We start from the raw sequence: 20,264 nt of genomic DNA, 5'->3' as shown, positions 1-20,264 counted from the left end.
GTTCATTCGAGGGTTCAGTTCATTCAGGGTTCAGTTCATTCAGGGTTCAATTCTTTCAGGGTTCATTTCATTCAGGGTTCAGTTCATTCAGGGTTCAATTCTTTCAGGGTTCAGTTCAATCAGGATTCAGTTCTTTCAGGGCTCAGTTCATTCAGGGTTCAGTTCATTCGGGGTTCAGTACATTCAGGGTTAAGTTCATTCAGGGTTCAATTCTTGCAGGGTTCAGTTCATTCGGAGTAGTTCATTTCATTCAGGGTTCAATTCTTTCAGGGTTCAGTTCTTTCAGGGTTCATTTCATTCAGGGTTCAGTTCATTCAGGGTTCAGTTTATTCAGGGTTCAGTTCATTCAGGGTTCATTTCATTCAGGATTCAATTCTTTCAGGGTTCAGTTCATTCAGGGTTCATTTCATTCAGGGTTCAGTTCTTTCAGGGTTCAGTTCTTTCAGGATTGAAAATTGGACTGGTAGAAATTGATGCTATCAGGTACACAGTCATGTTTATGTTTGCTATACCGGATGAAAGACCTCAACTTGGAGCTACAAGTATCAATTTTCATTATTGAATATCTGATGTCCAGTACATCTACGATCAAATAAAGTCAAAAATTGTCCAAGGGTCATTAACATTCTTTCATAGAATACAGACAACCAATAACATATCATTAGATAGATTGCAGTCTCTTCCAGAATAATAACTGTTGATTTAATAGTATGCAAACGCAAAGCCGAATTTAAATTCTGAAAAGGGACACAGATGAAGTAAAAAATATAGCAAAATCTTTGAACAATAATTAATTTTACCTTGATCATTTTGATCATTCTGTTTGTTTTTTTGGGGTAATTTCATCCATTTTGGTCTGCGCACGAACAAAAACCTATATTTTAATTTCTTGCCCACCATTTTGAATCCAAAAAGAGGTTCACGTCATTTTTTAATCTTCACTCAGATTTTCTGTCATAGTCTTACAAATGTTCGTTAAATCGCTGGCACAGAGCGAACTTGATTTGTTAATTTGGATATTTACTAACAATTTTGGAAATTTTATTAACCCCAAAAGTCCAAGTCAAACATTGGAGAATATTCTCATGTTTGACTTCTTTACTCCTATTAAGTGAGTTCATTAATTCTTAAAATTCTAATTTGCAAAGTTGACCACATTTCCAAACCTAGCTATCCTGATGAGGATTGTGTTCGCATAGTCATTTTAAAAATCCAAAAGTAGTAAAATTCCTTGCAAATTCTTCAATTGATCAAAGAAACACAAACTTCACGCCCCAAATAATGTTAAGCTTCCATATCTCATTCTGGCAACACGTCAAAATCTGACATCAAAACAAGTAGGTCCAAAATATAGTTGCGATGTAACTTTGGTCTACTTGAGTGACATAATCTGACATTACATAGAAAATCTCCACGACATTTCAATAAGAGCTTGTGATATTTGCCTTGACTTTTATCCCGCAGTCAATATCCATATTTTGTTTCAGTTTTTTTCTGTGGGACACTTAACTCATTCTATTTCAAATTTGATTGATCCTTTCACAAATTAAAGTCTTTATATTCGAATCAAAAACCAAATCAAATCAAATATTATTTTGAAATGAGAAAAACCAGCCTTTTCACAGTGTTATCCTACATCTGTCTATGTTTGTCACATTAATTGGTTCACAAAAAAAATGTCCGCCCCTAAATCACATCAACAATAACAGAAAATGATATCAAAATATTTACTAATTATTTTATCTCTACGGTTAGGTCGTTCTGCCACAATAACCATGTCATAAAATTTGTGTTTTAATGAGCTTTTCACTGAGGCAACTATGTTTTCTGCCAGTTAAAGGAACAAGTTCGCCATCCATTTGACCAATCATACCTTAGTCTCAGAAACATAAATTATTTAGCTAAGCCAATCAGTCGTGTCCCTTTAAAATAGCTATATTAAGGTATGTCATTCTTAATGCTATAAACAGTTCATATCTAATATGTCTAATAAACTACACTATCAGATAAGGTCAAATATTTATCAAAGGTCAAAGTTCAAAGTTTAAGTCAGACTTCAGTGCATAATGGCTAATGTCAATGACTCAACATTCAATGTGCAATTTATGGATTTATATTTTGTAGGTCAAACATTGGTTTTGTATTTTATTGAAAGAAAATGAAATGAATGGAGTTTTACATCCTACTTTTCTGTACCATGTGGACTAATGAAGACAGGCAACACCATGCATTGTGCCATGAGGGAAATTTTGCCAGGATAGCAGCATTAGCCTGCTCTTGTTCGATTTCCTACTGTCAAGGGATCTTTAACGTGCACAGCCTGTAGCACACGGGGCCTCGGTTTATTGTCCCATCTGAACGACTAGACGCTTTTTCCATGTCAGCCCCTCTTACCTGTATCACTGACAGGGGGAAACCGGGTTGAAAAATCTGAAGGTATTATCTCGACCTATGCTGGGATTGAACCCTGGACCTTCAGGTTAGCGAGCAAGCTTTTAATTCACTGAGCCACCGCGGCTCCCTGAAAAGTTGTAGGGGGGACTTTATTGTGGTGTATATTTGCCTGGTGTCAAAACTATACAACAGAATCCCTGTATAATCCAATAAATCCATAAACCTAAGTAATAATCCATGAAACTAAGTAATAATTCATTAAACTAAGTAATAATTCATAAAACTAAGTAATAATTCATTAAACTAAGTAATAATTCATTAAACTAAGTAATAATTCATTAAACTAAGTAATAATTCATTAAACTAAGTAATAATTCATTAAACTAAGTAATAATTCATAAAACGAAGTAATAATTCATTAAACGAAGTAATAATTCATTAAACTAAGTAATAATTCATTAAACTAAGTAATTGTGAAACATGCTTAGAAGTGTTTTTCAATAATTACTTTGTTTAATAGATATATCGTGTTATATAGAGATTCTATTCTTTAGTCAAGACACCTGGTTAATCCAACTGATGAATATATACACTTATTGACCAAGTTTGAGACTTTAAATTGTATGTCCATTCTAAGTGATAGTGTACCTTTAATGCCACTGAAAGTTAATGATTCTACACTGAAAAAAACAATTTGCTTTTTAAAATTACCTTGTTGGTCCTTGCTTTCGACTTTCTTTTCACTTTCAGTCTCTGGTTCTCCATCAGGAGATTCCGCTGCTTGCATGGATTTTCGGCGCCAAAATTTGGACTTCAATTTCACACGGAAGGAATTCAATCTTTCCCTCCATTCCATGTGGAATACAGAGAAATCGTCTTCGTCATTTTCGTGAAATCCCATAGATCGTTTGGAGTCACTCCTCTCTCGTCCAACGTGGCCATCTTTGGAATGGTCAGAGTCACCCTGAAGACCCATGGAATCAAAAGATGTCATGACAACGTCTTTTGGATCAAAATCCATGCCTTTTGAATCTGTCCTTTCATCCCATTTCGGTGCCAAACTGTTTTGATTCTTATCTGGATCTGATGGTGTAAGAATGTGGCCATCCAGAGCTAAACTGTCCAACAGAACTTCAGGCTGTTTGGACACTTTGCCACAATCTCCCATTCTCGTTTCCAACAAGGGAACATCATCATCATCATCATCATCATCATCATCATCATCATTGCTAGCATCAGTACTGGCAGTTTTCTTAATATCACCAACTTCCATTTCAGGACTGGCGTTTTGGGCCAAGTCAACAGGGTTAACATCTTCTGCATCAACAGAGTCTTCGAAGTGCTTTTCTGCTGAAGAATGAGCATCTTTATCTGGACTTCCATGGTTGTCACCGAGGTTCCTGGAAGCTTTAAGAGATGCATCCTCCACCAGCTGGGCTTCAGAACTGTGATGGGACTCCACAAGATCTTTGGGTGTCACTGTCTCTAAATCAAGCATGTCCTCGTTTAAAAGAGGAATTTCTATGTCCGGATCCTCTAAAACTACTAAAATGTCCTCATTTCCAGAAAGTTTGTCTGTCGGAAGCAACATGTCATCATTCAGAATCAGTGGTAGCATTTCCTCAATTTCAGCCTTACCCAAAGGATCAGTTTCCAATGAAGGATGTGATACAGAGCTGTCATCATTTCCCAAAGATGCATCATTCTTAGGACCAGCAGGGAGATTATCCACAGAACCATCCATCTCAGGATTTAAATGATCAACCTTGAGATTTGATAGCTGATTTTCCATAGATCCATCCAGCTTTGGGCTTGGAGGAAGATTTTCCATAGATCCATCCAGTTTAGGACTTGGAGGAAGATTTTCCATAGATCCATCCAGCTGATGGCTTGGAAGATTTTCAACAGATCGATCCAGCTTTGGGCTTGGAAGATTTTCAACAGATTGATCCAGCTTAGGGCTTGGAAGATTTTCAACAGATTGATCCAGCTTTGGGCTTGGAGGAAGAATTTCAAGAGATTGATCAAGCTTTGGGCTTGGAGGAAGATTTTCCATAGATCCATCCAGCTGATGACTTGGAAGATTTTCAAAAGATCCATCCAGCTGATGACTTGGAAGATTTTCAAAAGATCCATCCACTTTGGAGAGCTGTTCTTTGGGAATTATTGGAGAGCCTTTTTCAGGTTCTGCATCAACAGAAGGATGGGTACTCTCTGGTGTTAAGTTGGCATCACCATCCTCTTTAGAGAAGTCTTCTGTACCTTGCTGAAGATCTAGATCAGAAGATTTTTTTATTTCTCGGGAAGGACAACTGACATTTTCATCCACCTCTGGAGTAGGAACTCCTGGAACAGCATACTGAAAAGGGTCCACAGCTTGTTCCTCAGTGTCGTCATCCAAAGCAAAACCACTATTCAAGGTGGCATCCAGGGATAATCCTAGAGGGAATGAAGCTTCAAATTCTGGTGGAGGATCCTCTTCATGTGGACTCAGAATACTTTTGTCCAAGACACCGACTTTCAGGTCAATTTCCAAATTGTCATCTGCAGATGTTTTGTCATCCACCACCCTTGCATCTGCTTTGGCATCAACATCTTTGGACTTGGTATCCAACTTGTGATCTTCCAAATGGTGTTCAATTTTTGTCTCAATCACAGAAACACTATTTTCCTTGGAACCATCTTCAGAACTAGTTCCAACAATTGGTTCCAAATTTTTCAACTGGCTCCCTTTTTGATCAAGAGTTCCAGAATTCAAAGTTTTGGCACCATCAATCATGGGGGGTCAGATTGGATCTCACGAGCGCCAGTAGAAGCATCATTAGGGACACATTCCACATCTGATGCTGAACTAGATTCCTGAGTAGGAACACCAGGTACTGCATACTGAAAAGGATCCACAGGTTGTTCCTCAGTATCATCATCCAAAGCAAAACCACTATTCAATGTAGCATCCAGGGATAATCCCAGGGGGAATGAAGTTTCAAATTCTGGTTCAGGGTCTTCATGGGTAGCTAAAACACTTTTGTCCAAAACACCGACTTTAAGATCAATTTCCACATTTTCTTCTAAATCAAGAGTCGCTTCTCCATCTTGGATTTTATCCGACATTTTTAACACAGTTGTCTCCAAAGCACAGGTTTAATTCTATAAAGACGTAATCCATACACCTTCTAGTCTCTCCTAACAAATCCTTGATGAATTCTTCAAGGTCTAAATCCAAAAACAGTTTTTAGAAAAGCCTAAATGGATAGTCACTTCCCACTAAGACAAATCTTCCAAGGATATTTCCAAGAGTAGTCCTGTACAATGGGAACTTAGAAATCGAAAATCCAGTAACAGAAATTTCTCAAAAACAGATGTGATCACTTTAATGAAGACAAATCCTAAATTCTAAATCCAAATACTGATTTTAGACAGTCTAATAGCAGACACAACTCAAAAACGAAGAAAATCTATTCCAAACAAGTCATAAAATCTTCAGTTTTTGAAGAATAATTTTATGGCTAAATCCAAATACTGATTTTAGACAATACAATAGCAGACACAATTCAAAAACAAAGAAAATCCATTCAATATATAGAGATACAAAGCCTTAAAAATCCTTGTGAATCTTTCTATGACCAAATCCTTATTTTAGAAAAAAAATATGAAAAATCAAAATTATTCCAGTTATTATTTCCAATTCTTTAATGGATTGGAAAGAAGTTTTCTAAATTTTTTACATATATCAGGGACACTGATAGCATCAATTTACACCATTCTAATTTTCAATCAGACGTCTGTGGTTCCTGCAATTCCACTAAAACTAAGTGTTTGATGATGTCACTAATCACTAAATATGCTTGTATCACATCACGTCATCAAACACTTAGTTTAAGTTGAATTGTAAGAACCACAGACATCTGATTGAAAATTGGAATGGTACAAATTGATGCTATCAGTGTCCCTGATATACATAAAAAATTTAGAAAACCTTTTTAAAATCCCTTTAAAATCACTTCGAAGTCAAATCAATGGCGTCTGTCACAAGTCCACAAAAAAATCCACAAAACCAATAAATAAATAAATATATCGACTTCAAATGAACGGAATATCTTCATGGATCACTGAAGAAGTTCCAAAATAGAAATGACGTCTGCTCACCGCACAAAAACAAGACTGTAAGTTGCTAAACCAAAATGTCACATCTAGTCCAAAAATATTTGTAACTTAAAGATGGATTGCATTTTATAATCTACCTTAACATAACTTGTCTTTTCTTTGCAAACTTTAAGAAATCTTTATGCATAGTGCTCATTATAAGGTGAAAAAGGTTAATTTCATTCCCAAAAGCACAATCCATGGACCAAAAAGATAAGAATACTAAAGCTAATGAACCAATTATCCAGAATTTGAGGACAGTTTGTCACCCTTTAAATAAACCTGTCACAAGATATTTTCATAGATTTAAGAGTAACACATGGTAAGATTCTTATACGGTTGGTTTGATCTGCCTAATTGTCAACTGACTTCTTAAAATGAATCAAACATACCCAAATTTTCAAAAATTCCATCTGTTTGACCAATCTTACCTTAGTCTCAGAAACAGGAATTTTTTTAACTAAGCTAATCAGTAATAGTGTTCACAGTTCACTGCCGAAATTTGAGCCTTCACATCCATGTGTGTCTAGAATTATCCGTGTTTGAAAGTTAAAATGACGAGTCGTCTTTTCTTGAGACACTGTCATATATAGAAAAGACATATATAGAAATAGTGAGTAAAATTCCTAGTTTGAGATATTTTTAAAGGAATTATGTGATTTTCATACATTTCTAGTATTTCTGAAGACTATTTACATATATTCAAGACTCAAACAGAGGTAAGAAGTCACAAAGGTAAGAAGTCACAAAGGCAAAAGCCACAAGGTAAGAAGTCACAAAGGCAAAAGCCACAAGGTAAGAAGTCACAAAGGCAAAAGCCACAAAGGCAAAAGCCACAGAGGTAAGAAGTCATGGTAAATTAGGCAAATCAACCATACCAACAGTATATTGGTACACTAAGAGTCAGCAGACTTCCTTACAACCACCTGGAGATAATAAAACCTTGAGGTACAAGTTGTTGATTTAATATTGGTCATATTTTCCCTGCTAGACAAATTCCATCAATCTATTGTCTTAAATGGTGCTTAATTCTTGATTTAAAGGGACAGATGCGCCATTTTTGCGAGATTGATTTGGGTCTTGAATATATGTAAATTGTCTTCAGAAGTACTAGAAATGTAAAAAAATCACATAATTCCTTCAAAAATATCTCAAACTAGGAATTTTACTCACTATTTCTATATATCACAGTGTCTCAAAAAAAGACGACTCATCTTTTTAACTTTCAAACGTGGATAATTCTGGATACACATGGATTTGAAGGCTCAAATTTTGACAGTGAGCTGTGAACACTATTACTGATTAGCTTAGCTTAAAAATTCCTGTTTTCTGAGACAAAAGTATGATTGGTCAAACAGATGACGAACCTGTTGCTTAATTCTGTACTAATGGAATTTCCACAAAACACAACTGGCAAAGTCTTCAAAATTCAAAATTACAAAGAAAAAGACGTAATCCCAAAATTCATAACTTCAAAATAGAACTGTAAACTTTTAAAAAAGGGATATCCACAAAACGTAACAAACAAAATCTCCCAAAAACAGTTTACAAAGAAATAGATATAATCCAAAACTGCATAATAATATTTACTTAAAAAAACAAAAATGGAATATCCACAAAACGTAAATGGCAAAATCTTCCAAAATCAGCTTACTATGAAATACGATTAATCCAAAATTTACAACTTCAAAACAAAACTGTGTTTTTACACTTTAAACAGGAATATCCACGAAACGTAAATGACAAAATCTTCCAAAATTCAGCTTACGAAAGAAATAGATAAAATTCACAACTGCGTTTCAGAGTACGCACATAAAAGACTTGAACAAAATTTTATGACGTTTAATTCATATACAGCCAGTTGAAATAATTCAGTCGTCCAAATTATTTTTACATCAATAACTCCTATCTTTCATTTGAATATTTTACTGATAACATGGTTAAAGGGATAGAATTCGATTTTTAATATTTAATAAACCAGTAGATAGAGATCGATTTCAGCTATCCATACCACTTTTCAAAATTAAAATTTGATGTAGGGTTCTCTCACAATTTAATAAGTTGTGCCATGGAATTTAAGACTGTTGTCATGATATGGAAAACTTAGCTACAAGTGACATCTTCGGTCATAACTACCTGATAGAATGTTCTGGAAGTGATGAAAGTGCCAGAGAACCATAAGTCAGATTTGTATTCTGAAAAGGGACACGGTAAGCTGAAATTATAACTGGTTGAGCAATTTTTCATTTTTGTTTACCAGGAGTTTAAAGAAATTGTGTATTATGCCACTGATATCACAGTATATTTTCATTTCATTGCGTATCAATCAGTTATCTGATTCTAATTTTGATAAGTGACACAGACAGCTTAAAATATCCTTTTAAGAATGAGCATAATTCAAAAATATATGTTTGTGTATGTAAAGTCATTTTCAAACTAGGAATTTTAGTTTGTAAAATCATGCTTAATTAATGTTACGAAAGCACAGGCACAGGCATATAGGCGTAAGATAGCCGCTTAAAAGAGACAGATGCACCATTTTTTTGACCAATCATACTTTAGTCTCGGAAACGAGAATTTTTTAAGCTAATCAGTAATAGTGTTCACAGCTCACTGTCGAAATTTGAGTCTTCAAATCCATGTGTGTCTAGAATTAGCCACGTTTGAAAGTTAAAATGACGACTCGTCTTTTCTTGATACACTGTGATATATAGAAAAAGACATCTATAGAAATAGTGAGTAAAATTCCTAGTTTGAGATATTTTTAAAGGAATAATGCGATTTTCATACATTTCTAGTACATCTGAAGACTATTTACATATATTCAAGTCTAAAATCGATCCCCCAAAATGGCGCATCTGTCCCTTTAAATGTCCTAATGGAAGTTAAACCTGATTGTATAGGATTATATTCATAAAGAATGAAAATATTTAAATCACTAGAGTCATTTAGATCCAATCTTTGACAGTAAATACACCAGCTTGTGGCTAGCTCATAATTCACTACATCAACTCAGTCTAATACCTTGACATCATAAGGCACTTTTCTTGTGTTGAAGGATCTTTAATGTGCACAGTCTGCAGCACACGGGGTCTCGGTTTATTGTCCCATCTGAACGACGCTTTTTCCATGTCAGCCCCTCTTACCTGCATCACTAACAGGGGGAAACCGGGTTGAAAAATCTGAAGGTATCATCTCGAACTATGCCGGGATTGACCCTAGCTAGGCCTTCAGCGTATAACTCACTCAGCCACCGTGGCTCCACTAATTACAATAATTGTAAAATAAAATGTACTTACCAGGTTTTGACGGACCTGAACTATGTCGTTTAGGACTGACGGTGCCTTCTGCCTTTAATTGTTCCAAATATCCTGATTTCTCTTCCAGACTGGAATCAGCTGATTGAGTTCGGAATCTGAAAATAGACAATTATTAGGAATTATTCCTTTTGGAATTCCAAAACTTTGAGTTCATTAACAAACTATTGTGATACAAGAATAGTGGTTATTGCAGTCAAGGTATAAGTATGAAGTTCGTAATAGCTTGACATTGTGAAGATAAAAGAAAGGTGGCTATTGCAGTCAAGGTATAAGACACAGTTTGTAATAGAGTGACATTCTGAAAATAAATGGAATTATGAGAGAAGATGACTAGGTCACACTGCCTTCAGAGACAACCGAAATTAGAACCCAAAACCACCATTTGTTCGAAGTAACCAAGGAAATGATGTCATGTAAAGAACCAACGCTGTAACGCAAGTTGGATTGTCGTCTGCTAGGCAATTGGGTGCCAAGGTTCGAATCTTCCACAAGGTAAGAAATATTCTGAGCCTCTGCCTGTGTTTTCGAGAGTAGGCCTGGTGTCGGCTTTCACCCCAGAGAAAGAAACGTGGAGCATGAAAAAGACTAAAAAATGGAGCCTACATTTTATAATCAAGACTAATATGAAGGGTTTCATCATCGATATGTTCGTGTATGACTGTTTTATCGAACATCTTTCCTAAATATATCGTCTCTTCATCGATTTCATATTCTATCACGATTTCTTCTACATCGTGATTCATATCACGAATTATCACTAGTTTATTATTCATTGTGAACTCCTTGTGATATAAAGGCATTCAAATTCAGTGAACTCTCGCAAATCTAAATTCAAATTTAAATCCAGGCATTCAAGTTCAACAACAGCTAGGCATTCAAATTTTCAATTTCACTATTGCAAGGCATTGTGTTTTCAAATTTAAATCCAGGCATTCAGATCCAACAACAGCTAGGCATTGTGTTTTAATATTTAAAATCTAGGCATTCAAATTCACTATTACAAGGCACTGAATTTTCATATTTAAATCTTTAAGGCATTCAAATATCCAATTCACTAAAGGCATTCAAATTATCCAATTCAGAACAGCAAGGCATTCAAATCACAACTTCAAAGGCACTATTATCCAACTTAGAACAGCAAGGCATTCAAATTATCCAATTTAGAACAGCAAGGCATTCAAATTTTCAAATTCAACAGCAAGGCATTCAAATTGTTCAATTTTGAACAGCAAGGCATTCAAATTGTTCAATTCAGAACAGAAAGGCATTCAAATTGTTCAATTTAGAAAAGCAAGGCATTCAAATCACAACTATAAAGGCACTATTATCCATTTATACAGCAACTGATAGCAAATGCCTAAAGGTGGAACTGCCAAATCCAGAATCCATGCACATCCTTACACAAAAGTCTGATCAAGCTCAAATTCGAACGATCCCAAAAACACAAGAGACCTCTATATATGTGGACCACACCATCAGACAACTGGGAACTTAGAATGATTTACAAGTTACCCAGGGTACTTATTACTAAAACAAAGGCCATTAAATTGTTTGCTTAACACACTGACTGACCATGTAACAGATAGACAATGACCTTGTGAACTCTCTAGAGCTAATCAATTAAAGATGGAGGTTAATCCTCTATCAATTGTTGACAGGTTGCAAATGCCAAAAACATTAAATATATGGTGTTTAACCCCCCAACATCTTTAATTGTTAGAGCTCTAGGAAGTTCACAAGGAAATATATTTAACATGTTAAAGATGGGTTCCCTTAGTTTTATTTATGAAAATGAAAATGCTAATACTTATATGAATAGAAAGTAGAGGTGTCCTAATGACTTGGAAAAATACCAGTTTGTCTCACATATCTATAATTAATTCATAATTAGCTAAATTAGAAGAGAATTACCAGCAGAATTCCAATGAGTGACAGATCAAGAAAGGTCAAAAAGTCTTTTTTTTGTTTATCCAGACTGTACATACATGGACATTTATGATTGGTTAAAACTCTTAATTATATGCAATAAGAACATAATGATATGATTAAGAATACATGATAATTCATTAGAAACACCAATTAATCAAATAGTTTGCTTAATTTGACACTAAAAAATAAGGAAACCCATCTTTAAACGAAAAAAAAACCAATCGAGTGAAATTTGAGTTCTGTACCTCTGATGTATGGCAGCCATTTTGGTAACTTAATATCGAAGGAAGGAAATCGAAGTCAATGATTAAAAGGATTTTAAAGGGATATTTCCGTCTTTTTTATTCTCTTTATTATAAACTCATAGACTTTCATTTCAGCTATCTGTGTCACTTATCAGAATATGTATTCTATTATAGGTTTGTCTCCACTTTCATAATTTCAGTCAAAACTGTAAAGTGATCAACCTGTAGCACGAGGCCTTGATTTCTTGTTCCATCCAAACGCATAGACACTTTTTCATGTCAGCCCCTCTGTATCACTGACAGGGGGAAACCGATTTGAAAAATTCAAACAGAAATGGGAATTTTTTTAGCTAAGCTAATCAGTAAAAGTGTTCACAGCTCACTGTCAAAATTTGAGCCTTCAAATCCATGTGTGTCTAGAATTATCTGTGTTTGAAAGTTAAAATGACGACTCGTCTTTTCTTGAGACACTGTCATATATAGAAAAGACATCTATAGAAATAGTGAGTAAAATTCCTAGTTTGAGATATTTTTAAAGGAATTATGTGATTTTGGTACATTTCTAGTAATTCTGAAGACTATTTACATATATTCAAGTCTAAAATCAACCCAAAAATGACAAAACCAAAACACAATTATAAATTTTGTCAAAATGTCAAAATTCGGGGATAAGTTACCTTTAAGTCAAGTGATAAGCTTACATTGAAGATATTGTCTTGGCCTAGTAAAATTATTATGTACACATTAGATATTACCATCCATTACATTAAATATTTCATTCCCTAAGAAGATTTTTTTCCAGTCTAATTAAAGGTCGACCAAACTTTCATTCCAGTGGCGGAGCTAAATGGGAGGGCAGAGGGTTCAGCCGCCCCCCCCCCTCGCAGCACTGAAAGCAAATCTGATAACTATGTTAGAAATTCAGGCAATCTTAAACCTGGCTCTGCCACTGTTTCATTCCCTTTTTTTATTAGCTTTTATTTTTAATATAACCACTTCAGTTAGGGTCTAAAGAAAGCCTTTTTGAACATTCGTCAGTTTGATGTCACCGCCAGCCAATCAAATTCCTGTCCTCTCCAATGCTGGGATTTTGTGACGCGAACGAAAGGTGCTTCTGATGTCTAATGCTTCCCAGAATGCATCTTTTGTTTGTGGCACAATATCACAATGTTGGAGAGGTTAGGCTGAGTCATCAAATAGACAAATGTTCAAGAGGGCTGTCGTTAGACCCTAACTGAAGTGGTTATATTAAAAATAAAAGCTAATAAAAAAAGAAAATGAAACTGTTTGTATGGTGAGCACAAGATGGTTCCTTGCTGAAAATTCATGAAAAATTCTCCCTCATTGCACACTGCATGGCCTCAAAGTTTTCATTAGCCTATTCAGGTACAGAAAAGTAGGCGAAAACTCCATTTAAACATTAAACAAGAATTTTTGATATGCCAACTATGTCAACAAGAAAATGTCAATACTCTGTTTTTTCCCTCATCTCACACTGCATGGCCTACCTTTTTCATCAGCCTACTTAAGTGCAGAAAAGTAGGATAAAACTAGACATATTGATATGTCAACTAAGCAAGTTTTAATTATTATTGACAAATCAATACAAAGCTTGTGATTACAAATTATAACAGCTGTAGCGAACAAGTCATCCAAAAAATATTCAAAATTTTAAAGAGGCATAGCTGTATAGATATTTGCTTATATTTCAATGGAGATCGTCTAATTCCTTTAAAAATATCTCAAACTAGGAATTTCTTTTCCTAGTTCTATAGATGTCTTTTCTATATATATCACAGAGTCTCAAGAAAAGACGAGTCATCATTTTAACTTTCAAACACAGATAATTCTAGACACACATGGATTTGAAGACTCAAATTTCGACAGTGAGCTGTGAACACTATTACTGATTGGCTTAGCTGAAAAATTCCTGTTTCTCAGACTAAGGTACGATTGATCAAAAAATGGCGCATCTGTCCCTTTAATGAAAGATTTGAATTTGAAAAATCAGATTTCAACAAAACACATACCTGAAACAAAAATTCCTGAAGATATCAAGAAGAACGTTCCAGCAAGATAGGTACATGCTTCAAGACAACAGAACATTCTATATCCAGATCATGGCGCCATTGTTGTTGAACACGGGGGCAGTGGGAATTTGTACAGATTGTGGCAGATAGCTTATCACTTAAAAATAGTATCTTATTGATATGGGGGAAGACTGTAGTTCACTTGATTAGAGTGTTTGAAAAATTATCACTTAAAAATAGTATCTCTTATTGAAATGGGGGAAGATTGTAGTTCACTTGGTTAGAGTGTTTGAATCTGAACATGAGGTAAGTACTCGAGACCTCTCATATAAAGAAGTTGTCTTGGAATATTAAATAGTTCAGATTCCAAAGTCATCTTTCCTCATTATTCCAGTCAACCCAGCTGTAAATGGGTACGGATAATCTGGGAAAGATCAATGCCAAAAGGTTTGGCCAAGAACCCACTGGTAGACAGAATCCTCAAGAACCTAAATTATTATCCTTGTATGGTCAAAACCAAGAAGTTTGGTTAAGGACCAGCTGGTAGAAAGGATCCTTAACTGTGAACCTAAGTTGTTATCCTTGTAAAAGCCAAACAATTTCTGTCAAGGATCAGCTAGTTCAAAGGATCCTTGTGAACCTAAGTTATTATCCTTGTAAGATCAAAACCAAGGATTTTGGCCAAAGACTAGCTGGTAGAAAGGATCCTTGTGAACCTAAATCATCATCCTTGTAAGGTCAAAACCAAGAAGTTTGGCCAAGGACCAGCTGGTAGAAAGGATCCTAAACCGTGAACCTAAGTTATTATCCTTGTAAGATCAAAACCAGGAAGTTTGGCCAAAGACTAGCTGGTAGAAAGAATCTCTGTGAACCTAAATCATTAACTTTTTCAGGTCAAAGCCAAAAGCCTTTTTTCTTATCTACCACTGGCAAAAATCACTTACCCCTCATGAAGCACTTCTAAGCGAATTTTCCGCTTAATTTTTTTATGATGTCGTTTCCCCTTCATTGGTTCAGAATTAGTTTAAAATAGTTGTTTGTCTTAGTTCGATAATGACACACAACAAAGGTGGATTTCTTTTGTCTTCTAGCATGTGCTAGTATCATTATATAAAATTGAATGATCTATCAAATAGACTGGGATTTCCAGTGATATTGATAGATGGGAAAGAGTAATCAAGTGTCTGGATAATCAAGTATAATAATAGGCTATCCATCATTGTCGGGAAGTTTTGATTGGGGTGTACTAGGCTATTATCAAAATAAATAAATAATTTCACATCAAAAGGATTAAAGATGGGTTCCCTTATTTTCATTGATGAAAATGAAAATGCTAATACTTATATGAATAGAAAGTAGAGGTGTTCTAATGACTTGGAAAAATACCAGTTTGACCTTTCTTGATCGCTCACTCATTGGAATTCTGCTGGTAATTCTTAGCTAATTATGAATTAATTATAGACATGTGAGACAAACTGGTATTTTTCCAAGTCATTAGAACACCTNTACTTTCTATTCATATAAGTATTAGTATTTTAATTTTCATCAATAAAAATAAGGGAACCCATCTTTAACATGTTAAATATATTTCCTTGTGAACTTCCTAGAGCTCTGAATATCTGAATGTGAATATACTTACATGCAATTATGCGGAGGTGAAGACCACAAGAACCTCTCCATTGTTATTAAAGCACTGAATTTACACATAGTTCATTCCAAAAAATTCTGCTTAAACCAGCAATCAAATTTCATTGTGAACCCTCAGAAACATTAAAGGGATTGTAAAAAGGTTTTCTTAATTTTTTTTATGTGTATCAGGGACACTGATAGTATCAATTTACATCATTACAATTTTCAATCAGATGTCTGTGGTTCCTGTAATTCCACTAAAACTAAGTGTTTGATGATGTCACTAATCACGAAATATGTTTGTATCACATCAGGCCCTTTGTGATTAGTGACATCATCAAACACTTAGTTTTAGTGGAATTGCAGGAACCACAGACGTCTGATTGAAAATTAGAATGATGTAAATTGATACTAACAGTATCCCTGATACACATAAAAAATTTCAAAAACCTTTTTACAATCCCTTTAAAATATCCTTATTGAGTGAAGTTACCCACAGAAAACACATGAAACAAAAAATGTAGATCACCCAGAAAATACATGAAACCTAGAGCTGCCTGTCATTCAGATTGATCGAACGCTTCACAAATAACACACAAAACACTTTTTCCACTTTCAAAAATCACAAAACTAAAAATTTTCACAAAACAACACAAATTTTTTCATTAACAAACCAAAAACTCATAAATTGTGTTTCAAAAATCAAGAAATCACACCAAATTTCTAAATAAAATTTAACACCACTATTTCAAAATGTTCATAATACGTTGAACGTCATATCTTTACGTAAAAACTTTTGTTAAAGTTTTCACAAATTTTTTTTCGTTTTTGTTTGTCCAAAAACTCAAACAATGCACAACTTTACATCTTATTGTTACAAGTTGAGCCATCTTCCCAAGTCCAGGTCAACAATTTCATTTCAACTACAGTAAAACCCTTCACTAAGGACAGCGACATTAGCCTGTTCTTTTTTGATTTCCAACTGTCGAGGGATCTTTAACGTGCACAGTCTGTAGCACACGAGGCCTCGGTTTATTGTCCCATCTGAATGGCTAAATGCTTTTTCCATGTCAGCCCTCTTACCTTCATCACTGACAGGGGTAAACCGGGTTGAAAAATCTGAAGGTATTATCTCGACCTTTGCTGGGATTGAACCCTGGACCTTCAGGTTAACAAGCAAGTTGGATATAGGTCTGAAACGTCTGCCTCTATTCCAGCCTCTGATAGATATTTTGACAGTTGTCAGCTGGGGTAGAGTCAGAAGAAAAGACCCTGTTAAATGGGGATTTTCCACAACTCCAAAGATGCGTTTTCTCTAACATAATATTGAATTATCTTTAAGATGATTATAAATTAGTGTTGGGCATCACCGTAACTTTCGTTTTGATAGTATCACGTGACTCTGTGACCTTTGAACTTTTGACTCCGCACGCAGTTTTAAATGGCCGATGCTAGATCAGTTTCGCCAAAAAAAACTTTGATGGAACCGGAGACATGACAGAGATGGTGTAGGGAGAAAATGATGGTATGACTGAACTACAAAAATATTCCTCTTTCCAAATATAGTATCTAACTAGGTATAAAACCACCACACCTGCGGAGATGCGAAATGTCCCCGTTTAACAGGGTCTATTTTTTCTGTCTCTACACCAGCTGACATCTGTCCAAATAGCTATCAGAGGCTGGAATAGAGACAGATGTTTCAATACTGCTGTCCTGATAAATTTACTTCATTGCACACAGCAAAACATTGATAAGAACATTCAGAAGTAGCACTTTTTATTTTGACTAGAGCACATCTCATAATGCTGACACACGTTTTGGATATACAAACCATAGCTAGTTGATGAAACAGGGAAATTGAATCTTAGCACCCAAAGTCCCACAGCTAACGACAAAAAACATCCCTTGTTCTATAAATGAGCTCTTCCAATCATACATTCACAGTCACATATTGATAGAAAATATGCATGTGGAAGAGCTCACTAGGAAATAAAGGGGTGTCTTTATGCTTTATGACATAAGGCCCTTCACGATTAGCGACGTCATCAAACACTTAGTTTTAATGGAATTGCAGGAACCACAGATAGACAAATAGACTGACCAATACCTGATCCATTGACTGGTGAAGATGACAATCAAAAACAACCACATTAATTTGTCCTGTTTCATTTCAACCAAGTTAAAATAAATTTCCTTAAAGTCATTTTTAAACTTTTTAAAATCTACTAACACAATTTAGAAGGCTTAGATTACTTTTACAAACAAGTTCAACTTTCAAATACGATTCATATTTCCTCTCAACAGCCATTTTTAAAGATTGAAAATTCAGTGATTTTGTCTAAGTTATGTCCCTAATTCCAGTCGACCCAGCAGTAAATGGTTACAGATAATCTACGAAAGATCAATGCCAAGAGGTTTGGTCAAAGACTAGCTGGTAGAAAGGATCCTCAGTTGTGAACCTAAGTTGTTATCCTTGTAAAATCAATGCCAAGAGGTTTGGACAAGGACCAGCTGGTAGAAAGAATCCTCATTATTCCAGTCAACCCAGCTGTAAATGGTTACAGATAATCTACGAAAGATCAATGCCAAGCGGTTTGGCCAAGGACCTGCTGGTAGAAAGGATCCTTAATTGTGAACCTAAGTTGTTATCCTTGTGAAATCAATACCAAGAGGTTTGACCAGAATTAACCACGTTTGAAAGTTAAAATGACGACTCATCAATTTAAGATACTCTGTGATATATAGAAAAGACATCTATAGAAATAGTGAGTAAACTTCCTAGTTTGAGATATTTTTAAAGGAATTATGTGATTTTCGTACATTTCTAGTTCTTCTGAAGACTATTTACATATATTCAAGACACTCAAATCAACCTCCGAAAATGGCGCACCTGTCTCTTTAAAGAAAATGTAAGGAAATTGTGTTTTATCTCTATATATGTGTATTAATAAGACATTATGTAACATATCAGTGAGGTAAAAAACACGACTTGCACACTCATAAGAAAATTATTTACTCTTTATTGTTGATAACAATAAAAAACTTGATCCTTTTACGAACAATAAAGTCATGTTCATAGGGATGTTTTCATTTTGTTTTTAATAAAGAATGAATAAAACAGACAGATGGGTTAAGTTTCAATGAATGAATTAATAAAATAGACAGATAGGATAAGTTTCAATGAATGAATGAATAAAGTAAGGTGGAAAAAGGATGGTACTGGTGTTTCTTCTGATTTCACAAAAGTAAATGCCCCCCCCCCCAAACCCTAGTCAAAAAAATATATTTTTAATACTCAAGGCAGCCATGTAGGGCTTAAACATCCTGGGTATGAGTTCATGACACTTTGTAAAGAATCCCTTGTAACTCGTGTCAATTGCTCCAGGGGGGTGGGGCTCAAATATGTTACTATATATAGCTCAGCTGTTCACCCATTAAAAAAGTAAACAAACTCTCTTTGCAATATGGCCAATTAAAAGGGGATGGGTTCGGCATGAAATAATGAAAAGCTCACCTCTGGACGAAGGCAAAAGGCTTCTCTAGCAATTTCCGACTCATTTTAGGTGGCTGGTTAAACAGTCATAAGGAAACATTCTAACAGAACGACGTCATTAAATAATCAACACAAAATGAGAAATCCAGAATCTAGGTCGAATTTTCTGGAATTTTGATCACACTTTGCCTGCCATTTTCAAGCGTGTCATTCAAGACAATGTCCTAATTTCTGTGGCAGTGGTTGGAAGAGTTTATTGTGTCCGACATTAGATGGAATTTTTAAGTACAACAGGCTGGATAAATCAACACAGTCGAATAAAATCAGAGATTTCACTTCCACTTGGCAGCCATTTTTAGATCAATATCGAAGTTCCGTGGTAAACGCTCAAGGGAGGTAATTTAAATTGACTTGGTGCGTTCGATTACTGGCCCTTGGGAATATTTTTAATAAAAATTATTTTTTTTCTTCTATGTTTTTTTCGGGGACATTGAGTGTTTATAATTTTTTGAATATGGATTGCCCCCCCCCCCCCCCCCTTTGATATTAACAAGAAACTCACCTTTTTCCAGGCTAATGTCGTTGTGCTGGCAAAATTTCCCTCATTGCACACTGAAGGTGTTGCCCAATCTTCATGAAAACAAATCAGTAACTCCATTCACTTCATTTCATTTTTCCAATTTGTATGTCCTTCTGCTAGTTGGAGAATTGATGACTTTCGATGCCATGCAGTGTGCAATGAGGGAATTTTTGTCAAGGCGGCTGCATAAGCTGACTGAAATTCTCATGATGAAGTTCCCTAAATAAAATGAATGAACGAATGAATGCTACAACTTAAAAGTCTGAAATTATCAAAATGCAGCAAAATAGATAGATAAATAAATGAATGAATGAATGAATGAATGAATGAATGAATGAATGAATGAATGAATGAATGAATGAATGAATGGATGAATGAATGAATGAATGAATGAATGAATGAAAAAATGAATGAATGAAATACTTAAAGTAATCTGGCACTACGGCAGCCATTTAACTCACTACTTTGTAATCCGGCAACACTGTACAGAGTGCTTCA

At 35.1% G+C, this 20,264-nt stretch overlaps 2 protein-coding genes across 2 annotated transcripts; both read right to left on the bottom strand.

Annotated features, from left to right (window-relative positions):
- Window positions 1-702: 702 nt before the first annotated feature.
- Window positions 703-5,505, bottom strand: LOTGIDRAFT_167883 (hypothetical protein; the record flags this gene model as incomplete). The annotated part of the gene is made up of 3 exons (XM_009065761.1): window positions 703-737; window positions 3,106-5,124; window positions 5,196-5,505. The coding sequence occupies 3 exons, from the start codon at window positions 5,503-5,505 to the stop codon at window positions 703-705; spliced, it is 2,364 nt and encodes a 787-aa protein (XP_009064009.1).
- A 3,135-nt stretch (window positions 5,506-8,640) lies between these two features.
- LOTGIDRAFT_167882 (hypothetical protein) lies at window positions 8,641-10,630 on the bottom strand (the record flags this gene model as incomplete). Its single annotated transcript, XM_009065760.1, has 3 exons — window positions 8,641-8,732; window positions 9,837-9,952; window positions 10,461-10,630. 3 exons carry the CDS (start codon window positions 10,628-10,630, stop codon window positions 8,641-8,643), a joined length of 378 nt encoding a protein of 125 aa, XP_009064008.1.
- Window positions 10,631-20,264: the final 9,634 nt, after the last annotated feature.

Source organism: Lottia gigantea (genome assembly GCF_000327385.1).
Source record: "Lottia gigantea unplaced genomic scaffold LOTGIsca_70, whole genome shotgun sequence".
Classification (NCBI taxonomy): Eukaryota; Metazoa; Mollusca; class Gastropoda; family Lottiidae; genus Lottia; species Lottia gigantea.
Note: the sequence above shows the minus strand (reverse complement) of the source record. Positions and strands in the feature narration are given on the sequence as shown.